The sequence below is a fragment of the Chrysochloris asiatica genome, unplaced genomic scaffold, assembly GCF_000296735.1.
Source record: "Chrysochloris asiatica unplaced genomic scaffold, ChrAsi1.0 scaffold00052, whole genome shotgun sequence".
Lineage (NCBI taxonomy): Eukaryota > Metazoa > Chordata > Mammalia > Afrosoricida > Chrysochloridae > Chrysochloris > Chrysochloris asiatica.
In genome coordinates, this window is record NW_006408570.1 from 1,312,017 (window position 1) to 1,323,969 (window position 11,953).

Consider the following 11,953-nt stretch of genomic DNA (forward strand, 5'->3'; position numbering starts at 1 on the left):
AAGAATCAAATATATATAAATAACATTATATAGCAACTATTCACGTGGACCTCAACAGGTGAAGTGCATAAGAATCAAATCAACTACATCTGTGGAAAGAGATGTTGAAAAAAATCTCACTATCATCGGTCAAAACAAGGCCAGGTGCAGACAATAGAACAGACCATCAGTTGCTCTTATGCAAGTTCAGGTTTAAGCTGAAGAAAATTAAAACAAGTGAGAGCCAAAATATGACCTTGAATATATTCCACCTTAATTTAGAGATAGTCTTAAATATAAATGTGGCATAATGACTGGGTTCTTAAAAGCTCATGGACAGTCACCTAAGATGCAAGTGTGGGTCCTATCTTTAGGAAAGAAGAGTGATTAAAATCAAAGGTGCATGCAAACATTTTGTCCAGTGGACTAATGGACCATAGGAACATTAGTCTCCACAGCCCTGAAACCAGATGAACTAAATAGTGTCTGGCTCCCACTACCAAATGCTCTAAGAGGGATCACAGTACAAGGTTCCAGATAAAATGGGAGAAAAATGTGGAATACAACTTAAAATCATAAAACATACCAGGCTTACTGTTCAGATGGAGACTAGTGGTACCCCTGAGACTGTGACCTTGGTCATCTTTCAAATTTGGAAGTGAACTCACTCCTATGGCTAAATTTTCAATCAAACAATAGATAAGCTTATAAGGAGAACAGTAACACTGGGACGGTATGCATACTTAATAATAATCAACCATTTTGAGATCAAAAGAACATCACTTACCCGTACACAAAATTTAAAAGGTTAGGATTAAAAGAGGAATGGAAACAGGAAAAAAGAGAAAGTCAGATAAGAGATGTTGTATTATGGTGACTGCCATCAGAGAGAAGAGTCCTGGTGTGATGCTGTAGGATAAAGCACTGGACTGCAAGGCCAATTTGAACCACAAGGTTCGTGGTTCAAACTAACCAATTGCTCCCTGTAAACCCTATACAGGGTCTCTATGAATCAGAACTGACTCCACGGCACGTAACAACAAAATTTGTAAGAAATGTTAAATGGAAAACGTATCTCCTTTGTAAACATTCACCCAATTCACAATAAAGGGCCGGAGCAGGGGGTGGAAGAGGAATAGATTTGAGGCAATCAACAATAATGCCTGAAAACCAGACAGGTTGTATGTAGGATATCGACAAGAATATCATATGTAAAAATCATTAAAAAGACATTAAAAAGAAAAAAAATACGTATTTAGGGACTCTAAATGAAGGCATAAAAGCTGAACAGAAAATTTCAAAGGGCAGCTCAAGAAAACAAAATACTATAATGAAATGTGCAAAGACCTGGAGTTACAAAGTCAAAATACATTATTTCTTAAGCTGAAAGAATGAAAAAATTCAAATCTTGATTTGAATATTGATATGGTGGTGGTGGTTATGTGCTGTGGAGTCGATTCCGACTCCCACCCCATACAGGGTTTCCGAGGATGTAAATTCTTACGGGAGCAGAAAGCCTCATCTTTGTCCTGCAGAACAGCCGGTAGTTTTGAACTTCTGACCTTGAAGCTCGCAGCCTGATTCGTAACCTCTATACTACCAGAGCTCCTTAAAATTTAATGTAGGAAGCATCAAAAGAAGAAAACAGATGAAAGGAATACAAAGAGTCCCTGTACTAAAAACGGTTGATGATCAACCATTTCAAAAGGTACCTTATGATTAGGAACTGATGTTTCTGGAAATTAGTATTCTAAAATCAGGGTTTCAACCATGTTAATTTCTTTTGAGTTATCTGAAACCCTACGAAGCACAGTTCTACTGTTACACATGTGGCTGCCATAAATTCGAATCAACTCAATAGTAATTGCTTAACTGGATAGTTAACATCACAGTTAGCACTATCAACCTGTTGTAGAATTAACCTAATGTTTCTTACATAGCCTGTGATTCTCTGGATTACGTGGTGAAAGGCAAATAACAATTAGGCTTTCGAAACAAAATTTTACTCCCTTAGTTCAATATTTTCATATTTTACTTCAGGTATCTCTGTAGCAAGACTCTTTAGTAGAATCTGAAATAGTCATGAAAAAAAAAAATCATGAAAGTAATAAAAGTGAATTGAAAGTAATTTCTGAATGAGTAAAGAAAAAGTATTGGCCTATAAAATTTCTTTATAAAGAGTAATAGCTACAGGCCTACATTTCAAAATCACATATTTCTTTCTGGGTCTTTTTTTTTTTTTTTTTTTTGTCGCTAATTTTTTTTTTTTTTTTAATGGTTTATTGTGAATTACGCGATAGTTTACATGGGAGAACATTAGCTTTACATTCATCTTATCGTATATCATTTCATTGCCATGGTTACAGTCCCCTCCATGCGTCATCAACCAGCCAAAGGGTATAACCTGCAAGCCTGCCCTCCAGTCATCAACACACTGCCTCTCTCCCTCTCTGGGTCTAGAGTCCCCAGCTGCGTCACCTCTCCATGTCATTGTCTCTGCCTCCATCTTTGGCAGGGTCCCGCACTCCACTCTTCTCCCTTGATGGTCCCAGAGACCGCCACTCCTAGACTATAGAGTCAATTACTCCCCTCCTTTTGCTACAAAATGTCTACCTTTACATTTCCCACCCTCATAGTCAGTCCTGATAACAATTATTCACTGTTGTTCCACAAGAGACCTATCCCCATCACCTTTCATCAGCCTCACCCAGACAGATTGAATATCGCTCAGTGGAGATTCTACCTTCTTCCGTGCCCTCTGGATTTAGGCTCCCTCTTGAAAGCTTGAAAGCCTGTCACTTCTTGCCTTTGTAGCACCCCCATTTTGAGTAGCCAGTGTCCAAGTTGCCCATAGCTGTCTACTCTGTGTATGGAGGGGGTGGGAATGATCTTCACTGTAAAGATTTGTTCCCTCTTTTGAGCTACTACATCCATAGGTGTTGGTCAAGTTCATCAAATTGTAGTGAATTACTCTTTTTTTCCTCTTCTTTTGTCTTCTAGTTGAACTCTGATCATCCAGTCATTGAAGCCCAGTCAAGTGGGTATTATCTGCAAGTGTGGGTGTTCTTATGCATATGCCCTCTCTTCTTAACAGCTGGACACTTCACTCTCCACTCTAGTCTTCTGTGGCTATGTCACTGACTCTGGGCCCAAGAGTCCCCAGGTCTTGCCAAACCGCTGGCCAACCAGGTGTCCACCATGGTTCACAGGAGTGTGTTGAACGTGGTTGGACTTAGCTCACAGCTTCTTTGCTGTTTTGCCCTCACTGTCCCTTATCGGTGAACAACGTGCTCACCAGTTAGAGCACATGTCTGCTCGTGTATTCCCATTGAGTCTCAGTCTTGGAAGGGGGTTTGCACTGAGGGGACCCGGCCACTTGCCTTGATATCTCCTGGATGAAGCAGCTTGCTTGTTCTTGTCAGTCGGACTGCCATTATTGTTTTATATTTTTCCTGTTGATCTTTCTTTCAAGAAGAATCTTCTGTTCTTCTAGCCGCTCCAGGCTGGTCTGCTTGTCCTTTCAAGTGGAAATTTCCCGCCTCAGAAGATTCTGGATGAGGTTCAGGAGTCCACCTATGGTCTTATGTAATGCAGAGGCTCTGCAGAAAGCCTCCTTCACTGAGCACATTGTAGCCCCATTTTCGATATTCCAATCAGTTATAGGCAGAAGACGGACTTACAAGTTGTCTATGATGATGTTTCTGGCTATTCCTTTCTCTCCCATCAAGTGTCTATTTTATAATGGTATGCCAGGGAAACCAAGATTGAAAAGACAGCCAAGCATCTTAACGTTATTTCTTCCCTTTTGCCCATTCCAACTATGTCTCAATCCCTGTATCCCAGAGCCCTATTGTTCCAAGGTTGTTCATACATCATTATTTACCTCTGTCACACTTAGTCCATGCAAACCTGCCTAATTATTCTCCCATCTGCCTTGTTCTTCTATTACCCTCCACTTTCTTGTGTATAGTCCCCCTCCCTAGCATCCAAACTATCCTGTGTCTATTCCCTACTCTGTGCTCTACCTTCCCCTCCCTCCCCTCACCCCATCCCCCACATCCCTGTAACCAGCAGATACCACCACCACCACCACCCCTTTAGTATGGGCTCTTTTTCTTAGTTTTTTACAGTGGTGGTCCTGTGCAGTATTTCTCCTTTTGTGAACATAATGTCAACATAATGTCCTCAAGGTTCATCCATGTTATGTGGTGGCTTGAAGCTTCCTTGTTATTCCTTAAGGTAGCATAATATTCCATTGTGTGTATGTACCACAGTTTGTTTATCCATTCTTCCATTGATGGACACTTAATCTGTCTCCATCTTTTTGCTATTGTAAATAGTGCTGCTATAAACATTGGTGTGCATATATCTACTTGTGTTATGGCTCATATTTCTTGTGGGTAAATATGAAGTAGAGGAATTGCTGGATCATTAGGTATTTCTATTTCCATCTTTCTGGGTATTTTGTAACAAGTTTTAATATATCTTCTAGAGTCAAATGCCCTGGATAAATTGGAATAGTACAAGTCTAATTCAATTAAGCTTCTTTTGCCTCGGTTAGTCTATTTTAGTATCTTGTTCATGGATTTAGACTAACATGAACTCTTATAATTCGAGGTTCACTTCTTTCAATTTATGGGGTCCTGGTGTAGCAAACATATATTGAGTACCTAATATGTCCAGTGATGTACTGCTTGGTAAGGTTATAAAGATCAAATCTCTTTTGTGGGGAATGTTATAATGTAATGATTTGGAGTATTGCTCACTTAATCTCCTGGGATGTATTTGGAATTTTGCTGTCTAAAATTTATATCCCTTGGGAATAACTCATTAGTGAAATCAGTTGATGGTATCAATGAATAAATGGCCTTATTGCAGGTTTTATTCTCTCTCCACTAAAGATCTAGGTAAAAGCACAATACAACTTGATCCTGTTTCTGTTTTTATGGGCACATCAAATTAGAGAAGATTGTTAGTTTAATGTCAAGCATTGGTGGAGTTAACAGGCCAACAACCTTCTATGGATTGGAAGCAGCCTGAGAAAACAGCTCAGCCACCTCAGGAGAAAAGGGGAATGTTCTATAATTCCTTACTTATGTATCCAGTAGAATCCAGGAAAAGAAATTACCTCCTAGGAAGCAAAGCCAGTGGCCCCAGAGAATAGTGAACTGGGAAGCTACTTCATGTGAGTAGAACCAGGACCCAATTAAAGAAAGGGTCCCTCCCAACTTCTGCCCTTCAGAATTTCAGAATTTACACTGAATAAATGACTGTTGTGTGTTTCCCGTTCTTCTCCTTTCCAAATTGGAGGTTTATTTCCAGTTAGATTATCCATGTTGTGCAATTATGTATTGTATATGAAGGGCAGCTAACTTGTCTTTTTAGATTATTGGTCTCCCGAGTAAAAGGTGCCATATCTGAATTTTATAGTGAGACTTGGTGAACCTAATGCCATGATTGGATAGGACTTCGGGGTTATCTTCCCTGGAGAGCAGACTGTGCATATTTTGTATACAGAAAGGCAAAAAAGAAAGCAAATATTTTCATTCCGTTGGCAGGTTGTGGTATTGTTGTTTTCCCCAATTATTTTCTGCCTCTCCCTGTGAGAGAATTATAATTCCCCACCCAATGACATCAAGCTTGGCTGTGTGACCTGCTTTGTCTAATGAAATGTGGACAGAAGGTTTTGATGTCACTTCCAAGCAGGATCCTTAGGAAATGTTACACGGATCTATCCTGGCCATCTTGTCTCTTTCATGAAGACAGCATGCCCCAGAAAGGGACTATTCCTTCAGCTTGAGTTCTGGAAGAAACAAGATAACAGAGCACAGCTGCAGCTGACCCACAGCTGACCTGTAACATAAGGAAGAAAAAAATATTTGTGGAGTAGCTAGCCATGGGAAGTTTGGTATTGTTTCTTACCACAACATTGCCTAGTGTAAGTTTTCTGAAAAATAAGTGTTGGTTAATGTTTTGTTTTCATCTCCAGAATACTAAAATAGATAAACTTGCAAGGTTTCTTAGAAACCTTAGTAAAGGTTTCTGAGCACTTCACCAAATATAGAGTCAAAACTTAAAAGTTAGAATTTTTTTTTTTTTTATTCCCTCCTCTTCCTCCCCCCCCCTTTAAAAATTTTTTTTTTTTTTTTGCAACAGTCATGAAGATTTGGGCTTTGGTCAGTGTATTTATTCTTTGCAGAATCACAGGCTCAGCATCTTTTTCTCTGTGAATGTCTGTTTTTTGATTTGTAGGCTTTTAGAACTCCATAGCTAAGTTTCAAAAGTCTAGGGCAAAAGATAACTGTGGAGATTTGACTTCTTTAATTTAGTTGATAACCTTAAGGTTCATTATCTTTCGTGACTTGAAAATGAGAATGAGTACCTGAGTCTAAGGACCCCTCAAATTTGCTATATAACAGTTGATTTTGTTTCTTAAGAGATGTGTAATAACAGCATGTTCATGTCCTTTAGCAAAAACATTTTTACCAACTCAGTGACAAGACACTTATTACCAATAAGTACAAAGTACTATTACCAATTTAACTCAGGCAAGAGAGTGGGCATCATCTTAACGAATTAGACAAGAAAAAAGAACTGTCATAAAAGTTACATTATTACCAATTAATTATTACCAATTTAACTCAGCCAAGAGAGTAGGCATCATCTTAATAAACAAATTAGACAAGAAAAAAGAACTGTTACAGAAGTTACATTTTTTAATCTAGTGATTGTCTTACTTGGAGTCCTAGTAACACAGTGGGTAGTGAGTTGGGCTGCTGACTGCAATGACAGCAGTTGGAATCCACCAGCCACTCTACAGGGAGAAAGATGAGGCTTTCTACTCCCATAGAGATTTACAGCCTCACATTCCATACAGGGTAGCTCTGAGTCAACACTGACTCAATGGCCCACAACCATCGCCAATTGTTTTACTATTAATGCTCTGCTAATCAAAACATCTTGATTTGGGGTAAATATAAGTATAAGCAGAGGTAGGCCCTTTCAGTGAGCTGGTAAATTTTATAAACTTGAACTTTGTATTCTTGAGATTAACTTTTAAGTCTGTCAAACTGAGTGCGATTGAATAAGTGTATTTAAGAAGTTGGCACAAAAAATAACGAAACAAAGCTAGTGAGGGTCATTAATTTCTAAAGTTTAAGTGATTGACACCAAGCCCATCTGTTCCTTGAAAGACTGTTCTCTTAGCATATTAATATCCCTTCACAGAGGGCCTTTGTCTGTGTTATGTGGAAATGGCAGGGCTCTTTGTCTTCTTGTCATATTAGCTAACTGGAGTCAAGCACTCCAACTTGAAAGTAACTTTTTTTTTTCAGTTGTGGGTAAGTATTTATGAAACTGATTTTTTGGACAACTAGTCATTGGACAATTCAATTATTCATATCATTGAGAAGGAGCCAGTGGTTATTTTTCAAGGGTTTTTGGAAAGCATCATTCAGTTGATTCATTGTTTTTCGTCTTCCTTAGCAATTCTGCTGTTGTTACGAGATTAAAAAAAGCAATTTGTAGCATACTCAATGTGGAGCCTTGGATTTCACTTAATGTCAGGAAAAGGACACTAGGAGATCTCAAAAACTGATTCAGCTTGTAAATTAGAGATGGCAGAGATCTGGAACTCCTTTTAACTTGATGAACTAAAAGTTAAACAGAAGGGATAATATGCTATCTTTTATTTATGAATATACCAATGATCTGCTATCTGTAGCATGCTTTTTGTGTATTTTCTCACCGGGAATACAAAACAAGAAATGGGAATGTTATTTGGGCTATAAAAATCAATTGTCCCTGTAAAAAGATGTAGGAATTTTGAATTGATGGCAAGTTCAATTTAAATCAGCGGGAACTGCCAGAATGCTAAGTTAATCATGTTGTTGTGTTTGTTACAGTGCCGTTGAGTCGGTTGCAAATCATAGCGACTCTGTACAGGGTATCTCAGGCTGGTGATCTTGAATGACGAAGCCAACCTTGCAGTCTAGTGCATTACCCACAGAGCCACACAACGACTCTTAGATTGTGCTAACGGGAGAAAATTACCTAACAGTTTCAAAGTGTGATCCTGGATCAGCAGTGCCAGCATCACCTGGGAATGTATTAGAAATGCCAATTGTAGCAAGCTTTCTCATACTTGCTGAACAGAAAGTTAGTTTTGGTCAAGCAGTCTGTGTTTTCGCAAGTTTTCCAGATCATTTTGATGTATGCTAGTTTTAGAACTGATCTACAAAATCCTCTTCTATTTTATGTTGATCAGATCATATTTGAATTTATTTTATAGTCTTAAAAAAAGAGATGTGGGCAATCTAGGGTACATTTACAATACAATGCTGTAATATTAGAAGACCTAGAAACTATATCCTATGGGGCTATTGGAAAGAAATTTGGTTTATTTAGACAAGGAAAAAGATAGTTAAAGGCATTTAATTGTTGCCTTCGCTTAGTTTAAGGGCTATCTCATTCCAAAAAGCAGAAGTAAGAAAAAAGACCTTTCTGGCAAAACAAAAGATATTTTTATATATAAGTACTCAACAGCACTTAACAGCAACAATGATTTAGTGAACATCGTGTCTCTAGAGGCATTTGTGCAATTTCTAGACATTTTCTTAATGACATTGTATGGTAGGTAGAAAGACTAACTAATTCTTTCTAGAACTAAGAGTTTGTATATCCTTGACTTGCCCTGAGTCAGCATACTTTCAATAGGCTGATGGATTTTACCTAGATAAGTGTTCTCCAATCTGAGTGTTGTGTGAACCTTCTTATCTGAAGGTTTTATTTCACCTCTGTCCTGCTGTGGCACTGTAGGGGATCAGCACTGGACTAGGAACCACAAGGTTCAAGCCCATCATCTGCTTTTTGAAAACCCTGCCTAGGGTCGCTATGAGTCAGAATCGACTGGATGGCTCTTAACAACAACGATTCACAACTAGCTAGAGTTACAAATTCTGAATTAGCCTTTATTTTCCATCAGTTTATTGCAGATGTTATTTCATCTTATAGCCTCTTAGCCACATTTATTGTTTCTTTGTAGGAAATGCCTGTTGTTGCTTTTAATTTTTTTTTTTTTTTTAAACTTTTTATAACTATGAGTTAGTTGCATTCTGAGCAGTTCTTCAGATTTGTCTTTAAGTGTATTTATTATTCATACCATATGTTGCTCTTTAAATTTCTGGAGTAGAGCTTTTATAGCAGTCTTATTTTTCATACCTGCCTGTTTCATAGTGTTCTGTTGCTTTATAAGGATTTAAGCAAATTGCTTTTACCTTGTTAATAATTTTGAACATAGATTATGGTAATTTTCAAAAAGTCTTTTATCTCAAGTCTTTGTACTATTTATTTTTTGTGTTGATCTTTAAACTATGTCTTATGAGGAATCATTTCTTTATGTAGTTTTCAGTTTCTATTATGAGCTCATCTTTAACAGATATTATTTATTTTCTTCATGCATACTGATGTTTCTTAGATTGTAGAAATGTTCCTGTTGAGCTATTTTGCATTTACTTTTCTTTCTTGTCTCAGGGATTTAATTGATCTAGTGCCAATTTGTTGCTTACATCATAGCTTAGAATTCCTTATCACCTGGGTATTGTAAATTCAGTATACCCTTTGGAGGTCTTACTATATGAGGGAGGCTAGTTTATATCCCCATGTCTTCTGCAGAATGGTATTAAATGGTATTGAATTTCAGTATTTAACTCGGATGATTCTGATTGCGTGGAATTATGAGCACAATCAATTCAGGAGCTTACTAGCTGACTTTTAGTTTCATACTCATTTCTACCTATGGGTTTTCTTTTCTTTCACATTCAGCTTAGTAAGTAAAAAAAACTTACTATATTTGATTAATAATTTCTATGTTTTATTTCAGCTCATTTTACCATATTTTCAGAGCTAAAATTTCTGCATTCCTTAAATTCCTCTTAGTTGCTTTTTTGTTTTTGAGTAGTGTTACTTATGTGTATGTAAATATAAGCTAGATATAAACACTATATACATATGATTCTCATACAGTTATAAACCTAAGCAAATACATAATTTATATACAAAAATTTTTAATCAAAATTAAAATTAGCAAATAAGATTAATATTGTTGTATTGCTAAAGAATTTGCTATATATAACATATAATGTATAAAATTTCTGTACACATTTTATAATGAGCTTGCCAGTTTCTAAAAGCTTGCTGTGATTTGCTTGATGTTGTTTTGAGTCCATAGATCCTTTTGGGAAGAAATAACATCTTTATAATCTCAAACCCCCCCAATTCATGAACAAGGAGCCCTGGTGACAGTGGTTAGGCATTTGGCTGCTAAAAGAATGCTCAGAAGTTCAAACCCACCAGCTCCTCCCTGGGGGAAAGATGTAGCAGTTTGCTCATACAGCCTTGGAAACCCCATGGGGCAATTCTACTCTACTCTGTAAGGGCACTGTGAGTTGTCATCAGCTTGATGGCAGTGGGTTTAGGTTTATTGTTGTTGTTAATTCATGAACATTAACTATCCCTCATTTAGTTATTTGGGTCTTTCAAAAAGTTTTACAGCAATTATATAACTTTTTATTATGAAAAATTAAAGCACATGCCAAAGTAGATAAAATAGCATAATGAATGTCCTTGTATATATTGCAAATGATTTTAGGAATTATCAACACATTACCAGTTGCATTTATTTTATACCAGGGTTTAGCAAACTACGGCCCATGGGTCAAATCTGGCCCAGGCCTGTTTATATATAGCTCATGAGCTAAGGATGAGTTTTAAAAATTTAAGGGTAGATTTTAAAAAAGAAAAAAGGAATGAAGAAAGAACAATATATGCCAGTGACTGTGGTCTAATAGCCTAAAATATTTAGTATTTGATTTTTTATATATATCCATATCCTGCTGTAGTGCCGTAGGATAAGCATTGGACAGAAAGGTCAGTTTGAACCACAAAGTCGGTGTTTCAAACCCACCAGCCGCTCTTTGGAAGCCCTACACAGGGTCCCTATGAGTCAGAACTGACTCCATGGCACTTAGCAACGTATATATATTTACTTATTTATATATATTTATATAATTTTGCTTAACCCTATTCTATACTATAATCTACTTCCTTTACCACCATTTTATTTTGAATCCGTTCTCAAGCATTAGTATGCTATATATAATAATAATTACTATAATTATTATTATTATTTTGTTATGCTCTTTCTTTTTAACCCTTAAAGTTGTTTGTTTTAAAGTTAGAATCCAAATACTGTTAACACATTGCAGTTGGTTTATGTCTTTTGAGTATTTTTTCAATTCCAGGTTTTCCCTCTTAACTGTTTTTCTTAGAATGTGTTGCAGAAACATTTTGACTGTGCCTTTTGTTGCTATAGTGGTCATTTGATATATTTCTTTATTGTCTATATTTTCTTTCCATTTGTAAATAGACATAGATGCTTGATTGGATTCAGGCTCAATAATTTTGACAATACCTATCACAGATGTTGGTGTGTTCTGTTCATCTACCAGGACTTGTATACTGTCTGATTTTTGTTATATGTCCTATGTGTCATTGGGTAATTGATCCATTTGTTCTCCAAAAGTTGTAAAATGGTTTTATTTGAATTTTATCATAACTATTTATTAGCTAGACTATTTCTATGATGATCATCTTTTCTGTATCTACTGCTAAAATTCCTATTTTGTTCAGGAAATTCAGGTTAAATTTTGCCTCCGTTTATTTCCATGATTCACGATAATTAGTTGGTTCAGTAACATCCTCCAAATTAGCTCTACTTTCGTCTAGTGGAGGAAGGGGACTAATTTGAGTGAATAGGGGTAGAAGATATATACTTACTAATATATCTTGTTTTGTAAATTTTATTTTAGAGCCATGTAAATATTTTGTGTAATTATAAAACAAAATTTTTAAAAATGCAATACTTAAAAATTAAATAGTAGGAACAAACAAGATGGCGGATCAGGTGGACATGTAG

The 11,953-nt window shown here is 36.6% G+C and overlaps 1 protein-coding gene across 1 annotated transcript in view; it reads left to right on the plus strand.

The window, feature by feature from the left end:
* The window catches only part of EXOC6B (exocyst complex component 6B), an 859,602-nt gene that overhangs the window by 549,002 nt on the left and 298,647 nt on the right, over window positions 1-11,953 (plus strand). Inside the window, 2 exon segments of the mRNA XM_006862890.1 lie at window positions 6,986-7,016; window positions 9,184-9,204. Coding sequence (XP_006862952.1) covers window positions 6,986-7,016; window positions 9,184-9,204 — 52 coding nt within the window.